This window comes from Aulonocara stuartgranti (assembly GCF_965226115.1).
Source record: "Aulonocara stuartgranti genome assembly, chromosome: 7".
Classification (NCBI taxonomy): domain Eukaryota; kingdom Metazoa; phylum Chordata; class Actinopteri; order Cichliformes; family Cichlidae; genus Aulonocara; species Aulonocara stuartgranti.
The window spans coordinates 58022818-58039699 of NC_138945.1; the positions used below are offsets into that span (position 1 = coordinate 58022818).

Below are 16882 nucleotides of genomic sequence, written 5' to 3' on the forward strand. Positions count from 1 at the left end.
ACACTTTTGGCCAATTATTTGGTATAGCTAGTGCAGTGTGAGAAAAGTGAACTGGTGGGATTAAGCAAAAATTAAAAGTCGATGTGTTCATGTGGATGTGGAAGCTGTACAAAAAACTGCAAATCTATTCTTGAATAACTGCAACAATCCAGGTCTCAAACAATCATAACACGAAGTGTGATGTGCTGTTAAGTTGTGAGACAGTTTTGAGACATGGGTGTGAATGTTTTAGCCGAGTATCCACCAGAATAGACTTTGCTGATCTCAAGTACACACAGGATCCTCACTCATTTTGGGGTGAGCAGGAATCAATAACTGTAAAACAAACAAGCGCAATAGAAAATCTTTCTGCACATGGTTTATTTAAAATTCTTATAACTTCATACAAACAGTATATTTCAGGGACTGACTTACAGTCAAACAACCAAACATAAAGATATAAAACACTTTGACAAAAAACCACTTTATTCAGTTGTTCGTTTACAGTGTTTAGACTTGAATAAATAGAAATATTACGCGTCACTTCCAAGAATTAATTAACGGATTTAGCACTTTTCAGCCACTTTTTTCGGGAGAAGAAACTTTCACTCTAATCATGAGAAATGATCTTTGGCATATACATAATAAGTAAAGGCACATTTAGTTTGTGCATAGAATTTCTTTGGATCTGAAGCCACATCTGAAAAAATCTTGTAAAACACACATACACTGCAAACACAATTCATACATCGCTGCACACTTTTGGATTTTAAATGGCAAGAGGCTGGATGAAGAATGACACTATGTTAACTTAAGTGCAGTTAAAGTGCAGAAAGCATCTGTAACCTCTGTGAAATTGTTTTGTGCCCATGTTCTCTGAAGCATAACAGCTTTTACCTTTTTATAGAGTTTTTTTTTAACACACATGCGACACGCGGTAATGTTTCACTGACAGATATCCACCTGATGGAGTCTCCTCTTCTTTTGTCACATTTCTACTAAAACGACTCAGTCCGTCTCCTGGCAAACACTGCAGACATGCTTTTCACTATGCCCTTCAACCTTAGAGGCTTCTTCGTGGTTAGCTTGGCATCCTTCAATCTGTCCACCAGGCCGTGAAAGACCATGAGGACACTGTGGTAGTTCTCGGCGGCTGACACCTCATAGAACTGGCAGTCTGTGTTGAGAGCCAGCAGCCGGCCCTCTTCGCTCGTCACTGTCCGTCTGTGGTGCAGGTCCCTTTTGTTACCCACAATCACTATGGGTACTTTGTCTGCACTCAGGCAGTCCTTGGTGGATTTGATAGTCTGAATGAGCCTGCTAACTGTGTTGAAACTGGCCCTGTCGCAGATGCTGTAGACCAGAACAAAGCCATCGGCCCATCGCACCTTCTTCTCAAAGAGTGACGAGTCTGCAGAGAAATCCTGCAAAACCACACACTGAAGTTCATATTAAGCAACAGTTGGAGGCAGAAAGCAACAAAGTACATTTGTCCTAGCATTTTATATTTTTGTACAAAAACAAGACAGTCAGTCATTTTAAATTTTTATTTTGTGATACTCCATTTCTAGGACTTACAGACACGAGCTTATAGATATTTAGTTTTTTATTTATTGCTATCATGACCAGCTCACACATTCAAAATGTTCTTCGAACTTTAAGATAATTTTAAAAATAATATTAGAATAAAAGGAACAGCCTACTTTTACTTTTAATATATTTACCTTATACCAGCACTAATACCTTTGCTTTTACTTAGACTGGGATTTCTTTTAAATTTTTAAACACTATATATCAAGAAACGGGAGTTTTTAAATAGAAAAATTAGAATTAGTAACAACATATTGAAGTTCTTACCTGAGAATAATGTGAATCCCAAATATTGAGAGTGACCGCCCTCCCATCTACTATGAAGCTGTGGCTGTAGATTGATTCTGCAAGACACAAAAGATAGTTTAGGAGATGTTTAAGGCATCAATGCATCAAAGTTAACAATAAATAAATAAAATAAAGAGTGGGCACTTACCAATATCTCCATACTCTCCAATGAATCTCCGAGTTAACAGGCGGACAGTCAGCGCTAAAAAGACACAAACTTTAGTTCACTGTGTGGAAAAGAGACGTAAGTGTAACCTCTCATCTCCACTGAAAATGTGTTTGTTTGTTTTTTACCTGATTTCCCAACGCTCTCCATCCCCATAACAACAATGTTGGCATCCATATTCAATGAAACAGCTGTATTGTGCCTCTCTGAGGAGGCTGCTGCTGTGCCACTGCTGCCGTCTGACAGCAGTTATTATACGGCAGACAGGTGGGCGGGGTAAACAAACCCCAACCACTTCCACCCCCCACACCACCACCATCAACAACAACAGCAGTAACTTAATGATGTCTCCCTCACGTGGTTCCTCGCTTGCGTCTCTCCTGTGGAGTGCGCTGAAGCAGAGGGAGTAAAGTCCAAAATGGTTCTGTCATTACGTCAGATAACCTCATTTCCACTGTATGCCACATGAGCTTAATTCTATTATATCATCTGAGAGGAAACTAAGCTTTAAACAGGCAAATACAGCTTTTCCTAAATAATCTACACAACTGCTGCAGTTTTAAAAGCTATGAAGGATAGAAAAAATAATTCTGTAATCTATTAATTAGTAAAGTTTTAATGCTGGATTTTTGTTTATGATTGAAGATTGATGTGGACAACACTCTAATACTCTAAAATATAGATCACAATAATTATTTTAACCTCAGAAAGGGTTTACTTGAGTTCATTGAGCTACAACTAATGCATCGTAATGAAGTATAATAAATCCTGAGAACCTGAGAAACTAAACAACGTGGTATAAGCAGGATCTGTTGCGTGTCCACTCTTTAAGAAGAAGAACATCTTTGTTTTTGGGGGGATATTTAAAACAGCCACAAGGTGGAACAAGAGTTCATGTTTTCTTCTGCTGCACACAATTTTGCTTCCTGAAACCAGAAAAAACAGAGCGGATGCTGCTGCTGATCACCGATTGGTTGTCCAGAAAAAGACTCTCAGATAATTGGCTGTTTGCACAGACACGCTGTAACGCATGCCTTCTTGTGTGTGTGAGGTGGGATGTGTACTTGTATAGCTGCGTTTGTGAGGACCAGCCTGAGTTTTAAATCTTGGGAGTGAGTACATATATGAGGTCACTGCACTTTGAAGTGTTGATCAGGGGGTTAATAGTTGGTCTTAGAGCCTAAGGTTAGATTTAGATTTAAGTTTGTAGTGATAGCTAAGAAAGACACATATGTGTATTTGTGTGTGTCCTTGTATTACTATTATTTTGGGAACGTGCATCTGCAACTTTACCTCCTTATGGGGACAAACTACAAGTTCCCACAAGGTATGACCTAAGTCTGAAAGGAATTTCAGACTTTGGTTAATGAGTTACTTCTGGTCAAAGTTACAGTGAGATGAGCAGCAGTTAGGTTAAGTCAACAAAAAATAAGATACAATATATTGTCCTCTCAAGTGTTGGAAACACATCTGTGTGTGTTTGATTCGATGTTATCAGCTTTAGTTTCCCCCCTCTGCATGCCGCAATTTCCTGCTTTAATCTGATTTCTCCTCTAACCTGGTTTCTTGTGTAGCTTAGTCATAGAGGGAAAAGTTACTCTAAATCACACAGGACCAAATCATTCTTAGTTCATTAGTCTAAAATGTTTTGTGTCAACTGCTTGTTGTTGTTGTTGGGGGGGGGGGGTAAGTTGTCCAAACATTATTGCAGTACATGACTGTCTTTTTCTTAACTTTTATCAATGACTTTAACCCGACCGAAGCTCCAAAAACTCAAGTATTAAAATATTTGTATGCTAACCATGTACCTGTAATACTATAGCATTTATGTGATTTCATAGCTGGTATTTATAGTAGTCCTCACTAACCTTTGTTTACTGGTGCGATGAGTGTGAATTAACTGCGATTATAAAAAAAATAAAGGTATAATAGGCTTTCGTTATGTTGGAAAGACTGCTTAATTTTGCATTTGAATGCCTTCATTTATCATAGGAGGTTTTAGCAATTGCAGCATTGGCTTCTTAATTCTAATAAATGAAGCCAAACGTATGACCTTCATAAACCATGTGCTCATCTAAAACAAATTCATCATAATTAAAATATGTGCTCATGCAATTTATAAATAGCAGGCACATAACTTTGAAGCAAAGTTGTTTCTGCAGTGATTTTAATAAATCAGATTAATAATAAACTCATATTTTCCCAGGCTGTCAGCTGCAATGACTTTTGTCATTGCAGCATATCTGTGTGAAATACAGCACATACTTCAGAGGATTATTAAATTTCCTGGCTGGTGCAGGTGCAACATTTATGAAATTCATGGAGTTGCTCCATGTAATATGGAATAAATAAAGAAGGTACACAAAAAAAAGTTAAATATATGATAACCAAAAATAAGGAAATCGGTTTATTTTGAGTGTATAGTGCTGGCGGAGCGCTGCTGACGTCGACTGAGAAAATTGTCAGGCGGTGGAAGGAATACTTCGAGGACCTCCTTAATCCCACTGACACGTCTTCCGAGGAGGAAGCAGAGTCTGGGGATGAGGGGAATGACCCGCCAATTTCCGGGGGCGAGGTCACTGAGGCAGTTAAACAACTCCTTGGTGGCAGAGCCCCTGGTGTTGATGAGGTCCGCCCCGAGTTCCTGAAGGCTCTGGACGTTGTAGGGCTGTCCTGGTTGACACGCCTCTGCAATGTTGCGTGGAGATCAGGGGCAGTACCTGTGGACTGGCAGACCGGGGTGGTGGTCCCCATCTTTAAGAAAGGGGACCGGAGGGTGTGTTCCAACTACAGGGGGATCACACTCCTCAGCCTCCCTGGGAAAGTCTATGCCAGGGTGCTGGAAAGGAGAGTTCGTCCGTTAGTCGAACCTCGGATACAGGAGGAACAATGCGGTTTTCGTCCTGGTCGCGGAACACTGGACCAGCTCTTTATCCTCTCCAGGATACTTGAGGGTGCATGGGAGTTTGCCCAACCAGTCTACATGTGTTTTGTGGACTTGGAGAAGGCATTCGACCGTGTCCCTCGGGGTGTGCTGTGGGAGGTGTTGCGGGAATATGGGGTGTCTGGCCCATTGCTACGGGCCATTCGATCCCTATACAACCGTTGCAAGAGCTTGGTTCGCATTGCCGGCAATAAGTCGGACTCGTTCCCGGTGGGTGATGGGCTCCGCCAGGCTGCCCTTTGTCTCCGGTTCTGTTCATAATTTTTATGGACAGGATTTCTAGGCGCAGCCAAGTGGCGGAGGGCTTTCGCTTTGGTGGCCTCAGAATCTCATCTCTGATTTTTGCAGATGATGTGGTTCTGTTGGCTTCATCGGGTGAGGGCCTCCAGCTCGCACTGGAACGGTTCGCAGCCGAGTGTGAAGCAGCGGGAATGAGGATCAGCACCTCCAAATCTGAGGCCATGGTTCTCAGCCGGAAAAGGGTGGAGTGCCCACTCCGGGTCGGGGATGAGTTCCTGCCACAAGTGGAGGAGTTCAAGTATCTCGGGGTCTTGTTCGCGAGTGATGGGAGAAGGGAGCCGGAGATCGACAGACGGATTGGGGCTGCAGCTGCAGTAATGCGGACGCTGCACCGGTCCGTCGTGGTGAAGAGGGAGCTGAGTGTAAAAGCGAAGCTCTCAATTTACCGGTCGATCTACGTCCCTACCCTCACCTATGGCCACGAGCTGTGGGTAGTGACCGAAAGAACGAGATCGCGGATACAAGCGGCAGAAATGAGCTTCCTCCGAAGGGTGGCTGGCCTCTCCCTTAGAGATAGGGTGAGAAGTTCGGCCATCCGGGAGGGGCTCAGAGTAGAGCAGCTGCTGCTCCACATCGAAAGGAGCCAGCTGAGGTGGTTCGGGCATCTGACAAGGATGCCCCCTGGGCGCCTCCTGGGTGAGGTGTTCCAGGCATGTCCCACCGGGAGGAGGCCCCGGGGCAGACCCAGGACACGCTGGAGAGATTATATCTCTCGGCTGGCCTGGCAACGCCTTGGTATTCCCCCGGATAAGCTGGAGGAGGTGGCTGGGGAGAGGGAGGTCTGGGCCTCTTTGCTTAGGCTGCTGCCCCCGCGACCCGGCCCCGGACAAAGCGGATGAAGATGGATGGATGGATGGATGGGTTATTTTGAAAGAAATGCATTGCCTTACAGTGCTTAGAGGACCTCTAGATTAATATTATCATACATTGCTGACCTTAATTGCCTGTTAAATTGTACATAACCAACAAAACATTAAATACGTGTAAGTAAAAGTAAGTCAAAGTCAAAACTAATGTGTTGTGCTTTTGTTTGCTGTAATAGGCGCAACAACACAAAAATCTTTAGCTTTATAGCTAATCTATAGCTAATTGTTAAACTACAAACTTTTTTTTTTTTTTGCCTGTCCCGTTTGGATCTTTAGCCATCAGAGTTGTTGTCTTAAGGTCAAGAAAGATGCCAAGCGGATTTACTTTACCAACTGGATCATCATGGCCTTGCCATATTGGTCCATTTGATTGACCTTTATTATAATTATGTATTTATTTGATTTAATTTTTGGTTGTTACAGATGGGACAGACATGACTGGGGGATAGGACAGGGAGAAAGAATGAAAGAAAGAGAGGGAGAGAAAGAAAAATAGAGGGGAGAAGAGATGGTGAGAAAGGGGGGAAGAAAAAAAACAACTACAAACCTTTGTGATAGAAAATTTATTTCAGCCACTGTACAGACTAAATCATAAACAAATGTGTCTCTGTGCTAATGTGCTAAGAGTTTATTCACACATCTTTCATGGTGTGCAAGTGACAGCAACACAGACTCAGCTTTAATTTCATCAATGTGCCAGACTGACGCGCATGTTTCACTCTTTCTCATGTGACGCATATTGCTAAATGTTCGTGCAGTTAACCATGCAGCCGTCCACAACTAAGAAAGGAGGTTTTTAAGGACTTACTGACGCTAGACATTGTTTTAATCTTATGTGTGCACATTGCTCAGAGTTTTAATGCCCAAGATGAAATAAAAGATAGAAGTTATTTAGGATAATGCTAAAAATTGTACTAATAACATTGAAAAGATGCTGTAAATAAAATAAATTGTATTAAAATATGGAATAATATGGACCTCTGCAACATTCATTGGATAGTTATGTAATATAACCTCAACAACGTCCTCTCATCAAAGGCTGTTTCACAGGAACCTGCTTCATATCTGTATGTGCTTAAGCAAATAAATCTTCTTCCTGACTTAACTCACACTCGCTTTATGTGTGTGATAATTCTACCTTTCCTTCTTCTGCGGATATGATAAGGAAATGTGGTTAAAAATATATATATATATCCTCACAATGAATGGAAAACCAATGGAAACACTGGAAAGCATTCATATATATATATATATATATATATATTTAGATCTGGTCACCAGATCTAAATCCAATAGAGCCCCTTAGGGATGTGTTGGAACAGGAGATTTGCATCACTGAATAAAATGTTAACATGTCAGTATGGAAGTGCTTGGAATACCTTGTTGAATGGGTGCTGTGAAGAATTAAGACAGTTGTGATGACCAACCAAGTACTAGCAAGGTGCTACCAATAGAGTGGCCAGTGAGGAAGGCATGCAGATGTAACACAATCAGTCAAAGTGTATAGAGCCCGAGTATATGAAATGTCATCATATTGTAATAGCTGGAATTTCCCAGCTTTTAGTGCATGCATTTGTAGATGTGTGCTCAGGGTCGGCACAGATTTTTGTTTTTAATCTCTGTCTTACTGGTTTATATCTTTCCATGTAGCTTACAGTTACAGTTGCTGCTGTGAAGAAGTCATGTTGCACCATCTTCACCTCCCTAAGAAGGAAAACATTACTGTGGTGACTACCTATTTACATATTCAGGGGAATCATTCTGTGACGCAAGTGCAATGTTCAGCCTCCTTTTAGCATTTGGTTTACAGCAATCCCAAGAGAGAACTATCCAGCTATTTAGCTGTAAATTATTTTGGTACTGGGCAATGGAAGTAAAGTGAATTGCCATTCTTATTCAAGCTTTATTACATACTGATTGAGCAGATGAGAATAATAAAAAATAGAAAATAAAAACTTCAGAACTATAGAGTTGTTAACCATAACAATATATCACTCCAACTATAGCTAATGTCATCTGTGCCCTTCCTAACTCGACATTAACAGTTGCTGAAATATAGGTTCAACCAATGTACCGCTCCATTCATTTAGCTTAAACTGTCAATTGATCGGCTTTGAATACATGTATTACGGTAACAGCAGAAATTTGCAAATCATGAAAAGATGCCTAACAGAACTCATTATCTGGATGTCTGAAGACAAAGACAGATGGATCTTTTCAGGCCAAAGCAAAGGGATAATTTCACCAGGACTACTGAAGCCAGTTGCTTGCAGCTGATAAAACTGAAAGCATCCATCATTAGCAGGCACTTATAGGCTGATGCTCTCATCAGACAGCTGTGATACAGGACTATAGAAGAGGGAAGAGCAGGCCATTAGCATATCATTTCCCATACAGGAAAGAAGCTTTCAGACTTGCACCATTAGAATTACTGAGACAATTAATCCACCTCTATCCTTTCCAGTATTGGCAGGAAAAGACAACCAGAGTGCCTGCTCAAAACAAAGTCCAGCAAAAATGGAGAGTGGCTAGTAAACAACTACAATGCTTTACAGAGTCCTCATTTAAATCCTGTTTTTAGCTTGCATCTGATTTGAAATATAACTTGTTTAAGTTCCCCTATTTGACATATACAAATGTGATTTAACTGCACATCGCTTGACTCGACTTTACCTAAAAGCATATCTTCGAGGCTGCTGTCCCACTGCAAAGCGACCATATGTTCACATGTTGCATTTAGTTTGGTTGCATTTGACTTTCAAGAATGGTTATGTGCTTGCTGGGAAAAGTGCTGCTTGAATATTTCATAGTATAAATATGGTAAGTGGTTTGTAATGGCCCCTGAGAGCTCGTCAGAATTTTACATAAAGTCCTCTCCTATCATTTCCATGTTTGGTCTTAGCTTGTGACACAGGATATTTTCAACACAAAGAAAATTATACAATTACAGGCACACTTTTTTAGTAAATTGTCTACTATTCTAGCCATTATTTTGCAAAAGCACAAAGTAGTATCTAAAACTATTTGGATGGAAACAAGATTTTGTAAATCTTGTATATATATGCCCGATTCTTAGAGAACTCCATTAAATCCAATTTTCGAAACTGTCCAGCACCAAATACACATAGTTAACAATTAGTCAATGAAATCTGGCGCACATATACTAGTTAAGGACAGTGAGGACACACAGTATTTAGGTGACCAGAAACTACTCCAAATGAATGCTCATGAAAACTTTAAAAATAAATAAATATATCAAGGCTTTACTCATGAAAACCTCATCAATGAAAATTTTTAAATTTTATACTTAGCTGAGGATAAAAACAGACATTTGTTCTTGTTTACTAAAGTTCTATATATGTGTAAAAATGGCTAGGGAGTATATATATTTTTACTTGTCATTAAAAAACGGCTGCCATTTAATATTTATACACATTATATTGCAAATTTGTCATAGAACAGAGGTCGGTCAGATGACTTGCATGTTTGCATACCTTTTGCAGACAGGAAGGTTGGGCGACATGATTCCTCTTTATTTGCATAGATTTACTTGATTGAGCTCAAACTGTCTGCCCCAGCAGTGCCATCAGACTTCATGTCTGTGTTGAGGGTACCAGGAAGTATTGAAATAATGAGAAATTTGAACTAAAACTAAGAATGTGAGGAAAAAACAGCAAAGATCTGCTTTGCGACCAGGATTACTATCGAGGCCAGAGAACTCGCACGCATATCTCGTTCTTTGCCGAGGGAAATTTGCAAGTGAATTATCTCTTCAGTTGCATGAAATCATCTTAACTCTGGCCAGCCTCCAGTGACAGCGAGTCTTTTGGACGTGGTGCCCAATTAGTCAGCTTTCCAATGTGAATTATCAGCCCACCACTTGCCAAACGCTGACAATCAAAATGTCACTGACTAAAATATCTTCCCTGCAAAATGAGCAATGAAATGTGCTGAGTGAAGCCTACAGAACTGTTTCAGTTCTTTCATGCTTAAGGCTGTACTGCAGAGTGCCGTTACTCTGTCTAATAAGGGCAGCTGTCAAATCTAACTTTGTGGATAATGTAGCGGATCTTAAACAATGCTTTGCTTTAACTTCCCCTGTGAGTGCAGAGTGGTGACACTGGATTTATGGATCTATTCCTCCATAATTGCCAGTCGTAACAAAGACTAGAAGTCTTTAATTAAAGGGATTACAGGCAATGTGGTAATTCACATGACTAAAAGTTTGCATGACTAAATGTATAGTTCTTCCACTCACAGCACTCCATCCTCATCCAATACACTTCTTCCACTGGAGGAGTGCTCACTGTGTTTCTGATTAAGGGTTTTAGTTCAAATGCATTTATTATTTATCTACACCTATTTTATCTAGATCTTACAATAAAATACACACAGGTTTTAGATATAAAGCAAGATCTTCGGGGTATCTGTGTATATCGGCTACAAACAAGGTCCTAGTGACATTTTACAAGGGCTACACCCAAATGTGTATCTGAAGAAAGCTTATGTGCTGAAAGGAATTTGGTTTTTTCTTGCTGTCTTGTGATATGAAATACTTTATATACATACATTCACTATCTGGAACCACATCCTCATTTTGGGTTCGACAGCATTTCTAGTAGGTAACGGCAGATGGCTTGAACATAAATTGAGGCTGCAGTTTGGGGAAGGCCTCAGAGGGGACTGGCGGTGGCTCCTGGGCCGGGCAAGGGAATTAATTGAAAAAGTGGAGGGAGGGTGAGGCACAAAAGTGAGAATGAACAGGAGTGTCGTATATAAATATAGAACACGAAGGGGCATGTATGGAGGTTTGGTCCCACTCCTGAAATTCAAAGAAATTATCTTCAACAAATACATGTAATTGGGAGTACTGAAGTTCTTTAGTTCAACATTTATATGGTTCAGCACTCTCTGAATGGTTTGTTTGGAGTTGAATGTCTTTTTTTTGTTGTTTCTAATAAAAACACCTTTTCCACTTGTTTTTTTTAACATAAATATCTAATCATTCATATTACAGCAGCTCAAGACGTTTAGACCTGTAGGTGTGTTCAAGATGACATGCTTGAGCTGAAAACACAGTAGAGGAGAAAGGTGATGTAAGTAACTCTGTGTGTGACTTGGTTGTTTCTGAGAAAATACCTCATGTCAGAGGTCGGAGAAGAATGGTCAGACTGCTTTAGTCACGTTGAACCTTGAATCAGATGGTCTTCAGCAGCAGAAGACCAAACCAGGCGCCACGCCATCAACTGTGTGATGCCATTTTGTCAATCTGGACCAAAACCTCCAAGTTCCCAGCACCTTGTTGGATCTGGCAAAAGATGGCTCCATCCTGTACTAACAAGATTTAACTAATGAAGTAACAACTGAGAGGATATAGAATCAGAAAGACTTTATTTATCCTGTTACGTTCTTTGTCTAGACGTGTAATAGACGCAACAAAAAATTGGCCCACTCCCGCTCCAACAAAACAAGAACCCAAACAATAGTATCTTCTAAAATGCTAAGCAGCCATTTATTTGCTTCAGCAGTGAGCAGTGCCAAAAATAACAAACAAAACTCCCTAATGGTCCCTATGCTTTCCTACACAAAATGAAAACCAAACAAAAGACAATTCACTTACCTAACTTTCTACATGAAAAACAGGAGAAAACTTAATCAACAAAAATGGCTTCTCACGCCTACTAGGCTGCTGCAGTGAACAATATATACAAGGTGAACAAAATACTCAGTTGCTACTTTACAAATCTATTTACAGCTATTTACAAAACTAAGATACCAACACATACACACACGTTTATACTTGCAACTCACTGGGCACAGACACTCTATCAAAAAACCAAATCAAAAGCTCATGCTATTTGTTGGGTGGTGGAGGCTAGTAGAGAGGGAGCCAGGTGGCTGTCATCTGGTAGCTAAATACTGGAGGTGATTAGCCAATTATCCAATCCAAGGACAGGAAGAGACTCCACCCAACTACTCGGCAGGCACGCCCAGGTGTCCAACTCCTAAAAGAGAAGGGGGAAAAACCCACAGCCATCCTCTGGTGGGAGGAGTCACGCATAAAACAAAACACTGACAACATTGGATCATAACAATCCCCAAGGGACAATTAAGATACAATAGAGCAGCATGACGTTGAAGATAAGGACAGGGCATAAACAGGCATAGCATAAACTCTCATGTCTAACTGGAATCAAAAAAACATTCTTACTTCTTTTTTTTTTTAAACAGCTTTTCTACATCATTTAAATATCATACCCAGATTTGAAATTAGATGTATAATGCATGGTTTTCAAAATATCCAGAACAGTGCCTTGCTGTCGGGTGAGGTGTAATTTAAGGTGATATCAGGCCTGGAAAAGTGATGATGAAGCAACTGTGAAGAAGAAACTCAACAGCACCTGCAATTATATGAACAGATAATATGATTGTCTCCAAACACATAAACCAAGTCCAAACATGCACTTTGCATACAGTGAGTATCTCATGGGGGCAGACTAAATGAGTTTGAGTTCAGCTGCAGCACATTGTGGTAAGATGGTTCAGAGGCCTGTGGCTGCTGGTTGCATAAGGTGTTTTTTCTAAACGTCGTAGCACAAGCTACACAGTATATAAAAATTCTTGCAGTAAGCTCTTTAACTAACTCTGAATTTTAGTGTTCCAATCTGTTTGCCATGACCTTAAGGATGTTTCAGTTTCAAGTGCAACCGTGGGATTATCCCACAACACTTAAACAGTACTTTGGGATAATATCCATCTCGATACAGTTCACCCAGGTCATATGAAGATGAGATCAGAGGGCCTTGACTCTTTCTTGCTGTCGGTGGCTGTAGCTCAGGAGGTGGAGCACGTCATCTACTAGTTAAAAGATTGGTTTGATCTCTGGCTCCTCCAGTCTGAATGCCAAAGTAGCCTTAGACATGATAATAAACCAAAACTTGCTCCACAATGCATTCGTTGGAGTGTGAATATTAGATAGAAAGCACTTACGTGTATAAAACAGCTTCTATGAAAAAGCTTCTATGAATATTGTTAACTGTGGCATTTTCTTTTGTTTTGTTTTGATTTGAGTGTTCAAGTAGAAAAGCGCTGTATAGGAACCAGTCTATTTACTTGCCGTCTGAGTGAAGCAAACTCATGTTTGCATATATTGTTTTGACAGGCAAATAAAGGGCAACGCAAGAAAAAAAAAATAGTCTGACTCAAATGTCCTCTCGGAAGTTTCCATTTGTGATCTCCTCGATCTGTCCTGCCATTGTTTCCATCTTACCTCACTTGTAACTCAAAACTTTCCAGTGCATTTTTCCCATGCTCAGCTGGCTCAAAAGTCAGTTTCCTTAGGTGACTTTTTTCATGTGCACCATCCAACTCGCTGGACTGGTTTTAGCAGTTACATTTTGTATGCTTGTGAATTCATTCGAGGTGAGTCGCACATTACCTGGAATTCTCCCTTGAAGAATCCTTAGCTATTGTTCAAAGATATCATCAAATATGAGAATGCAACATTTGGCTGATGTGGATTGCGTTCAGAAACAACAATTTGGCACAAAGTCAGGAAAACAGCAAGCTTATCAAAGGCCATTTTGCGTTTGTAAATAAGCAAATATAGCCACTGGCTTGACTTTACCATGGAAAGGAAACCAGACCATGTTGCTTTATGTGTGTCATGCTTGAAACCCTCTCCCCAGTGACACAGATAATATTACGCTATTTTAAAATCACACGCTGCCCTCTCTTTTGATATTGGTGTAAAAATAGAGATCAGTGCAGCAGCACGAAACAGTTTGAAATATAGAACAGACAGCAGGAAGCTATATTTAGAATGGACACAATCACAATAAGTGCCTGGTGACATTTCATCAACTCCCTACTGAATGCCATTTGGCTTTCCTTACTTTCATGCAGTTTTTATACACCCTTAAGATCTCTGCTAAAGTCTAAAAGGGGGTAAAATTGAGTAAGTGATTAAACTTCATTTGTCCTTGCTCACAGATTATGACATTAGATATTGCTGCACCATTTGGGTCTCACTCTCTTTCTCATCTTATCTGTGTCGTAAGAATTTAGGGATCAATGTTGAGAGAACTATAGTCACATATTTAACAGTTAAGCATACGTCACTGGCTTACATAGCTGCGTTCCAGCAGCTAAAGTTGAGTTTTAAATTTGTGTCTTTGTTATGGTGCTTGGCACACGATTAAACATTAAAAAAAACAAACACTGAAGTCACTGAGTAGTATGAATGCGGGCAGGGTGATTTGACACCACGGGAAACATGTTGGGGGTTCTCCAGCGAAAACATTCCTTCAGCCATGCACGTTTTAAGTGAGCACATCCTCTGCAGAGGCAGCTCCCTCCAAGTGAAATTTAAGCTCAGCAGCATTGATCGGCACCCAGAGTCTCAGGATGTCACGTTGAAAACGTTCCACACTCAAAGAAGAAGAACATGCAATGAACTTCGGCGAGAATATCCACCAATCTAATGTTGTTGAAATAAGAAACCTGTACATGCTACAACAACCAAGCAACCAAGCTGCAACAATGGTAGCACTAGTAAAGATAGTTACAGCTTTATTCTGAGAAGTCAGCTTAAAAAGATAAGGAATGATAAGTTGATAAGTGTATGATGGGTGTAAAATGCAAATATAAGGGGAAAAAGTTGCCTGTGTCATAATGTTACCTACAGCAGTTCTTCTGGCAAAAGGTTTATGCACACATCATGTCATGGTAATTTTGGACTGTTTTTTTAAAGAATTGGATGAACACGTTTGAATTTGTTTTAGATTTTCTTTATCCCACACAGGGTCAAAAGTATACATACAGGTACTCATACAAGTATAGATACACCCCTGTTAATGTTTGGTTAAATGTCCCTTAGCAAGTTGCACCTCAACCAGAAGCATTTGGTAGTCATCACAAACCTTCTGGTATAATTCTGGTTGGATTTCTGACCACTCTGTAGCAGTACTACTTGAAGCAAAACAGCCCCAGAACATGATGCCACCACCACCACGCTTAACAGTTGATACAGTATTCTTAAGACTTGAAAGCCTCACCTTTACTCTTCCAAACGTACCTCTTGTCATGCCAAATACCTCAATCTTTTTCTCATCTGACCACAAAATTCTTCTCAAGAAGGCATTTTGCTTGTCCATGTGGACAGCTGCAAATTTCAGTCAAGCAAAAAGGTGTCAGTTTTGGAGCAGGCTCCTCGGTCTTAGTCAGCACCCTCTCGATTTACGATGACGTGAAACTCACTTCACTGTGGACAGTGACACTGTGGTGTTCCAGCAGTTTCCAGTTCATGGCAGGCTTGAGCCTGAGTGGTTCCTTGGTTGTTCCTGAATATTCTAAGTAATTTCCTATGAGGTTGGCAATTTGGGTCTTCTTCCAGACCCTGGCAAAGTGGTGATACATCTAAATAACTTGTTCCTATGTAGAATTTTTTGAACTGCTAAACTTGCATTGTCATTCATATATCTTAATTAAATATATCGTATTGTTTAATAATATAAAACATCTAGTGATCACAGAATATCATAAACTACTGCATTTTGTTAAGAAATATTTACAACATGTAACATTGTCTAACACTGGAAAATAACTCAAAATGTTAGAAATATTCCAGTGTTAGAAAATCATCACTGCTCAGTGTTAGCCATTGTTAATCTTCAAAACTGACTAGGTTACTTTTAAACATATAACACTGTCAAAAGTGTTAATTTAACACTCAACGGTGTTGTATTTAACACTCAGAGGTGTGGACCCATATAGACACTCTCCAGTGTTAATTTAACACTGGAGATTTTGCTGTGTAATTGGATTATAGGTTTCTGTAATTTTACAAACATTCTTACAATCATCGCTCAAATGATGATGAGAAGAATGATTTTTTAGATTTACTACAGCAGCAGTTCTTTACCATGTAGAAAAACTGACACATAATGTTTAAATTGCTCTTATTTGTGTCATATTAAGATATCTCAATACATAGTTCAACTTTTTACACTGACAGAAACTGGAGTTTCACTGGTCTGCCCCATGCACAAAGTGACGTTGTAGTGACGTCTTTTTAAGTCATTTTTTGGAGGTGCAATTTTGGTCCGCAACAACTTTTGTTTTGATGTCTTTTTAAAAAAATTTTTTACATCTACTATACTGTACTTCTAGTGTTGACATTCATAGGACCTCTGTGTACGGGCTATTTATAGTCCAACTGTGGTTGTTGACAGGCAGTTTGCAAAGTATGTCCAGTTCATACACACACACTTGCACATACTGTCGGTTGCAACTTCTGCTACCGATCACAAACATGTAATAGCCTACTGAATAAAACAATAGGCTAATACATAATAAATTGTGTTTGTTTAAAAATAATCCACATTTATACGTATCATGTTGATAACAATGTTGAAATTTGTAAATAAAAAAAATTACATTTCTTAATCATGTAAGTTTCCTGCGCCTGCCATAGACATCCACATGATGTTCAAGAAAATTACCCAGTCCAAAGTTCAAATGTTGAACATCATACTGACGTCCAGGTTGGGTGATGGTTGGACATCCAAATTGTCGACCAAATTCAGATGTCACACAGATGTCCAGAATTGGTATATATATAAAAACATGATCTGCACATCTGTCTGACGTCCACTGTTTAGTGGGTAAGATCAAAGTGGACCATATGTGGCCTGTGATTTAAAAAGAGTTCGACATCCCTGCATTAGCTGATCTCATTGGTTACCTCCC

General features: G+C 39.9%; 1 protein-coding gene across 1 annotated transcript; it reads right to left on the reverse strand.

The window, feature by feature from the left end:
- Nucleotides 1-355: 355 nt before the first annotated feature.
- On the reverse strand, nt 356-2255 carry LOC309709791 (ras-related and estrogen-regulated growth inhibitor-like protein). Its single transcript, XM_082538619.1, has 4 exons — nt 2152-2255; nt 2006-2059; nt 1837-1913; nt 356-1403 (listed from the first exon to the last, which is right to left on the reverse strand). Exons 1-4 carry the CDS (start codon nt 2198-2200, stop codon nt 978-980), a joined length of 606 nt encoding a protein of 201 aa, XP_082394745.1. The 5' UTR covers nt 2201-2255; the 3' UTR covers nt 356-977.
- Between the last annotated feature and the right edge of the window lie 14627 nt (nt 2256-16882).

Excerpts from the sequence above, each read along its gene's own strand:
- LOC309709791 (XM_082538619.1), bottom strand. The coding sequence starts at position 2,200 with ATGGATGCCAACATTGTTGTTATGGGGATGGAGAGCGTTGGGAAATCA. Across the intron at positions 2,060-2,151 it reads GGAGAGCGTTGGGAAATCAG|CGCTGACTGTCCGCCTGTTA; the intron begins GTAAAAAACAAA and ends GTGTCTTTTTAG. Across the intron at positions 1,404-1,836 it reads GGGATTCACATTATTCTCAG|GATTTCTCTGCAGACTCGTC; the intron begins GTAAGAACTTCA and ends GTGGTTTTGCAG.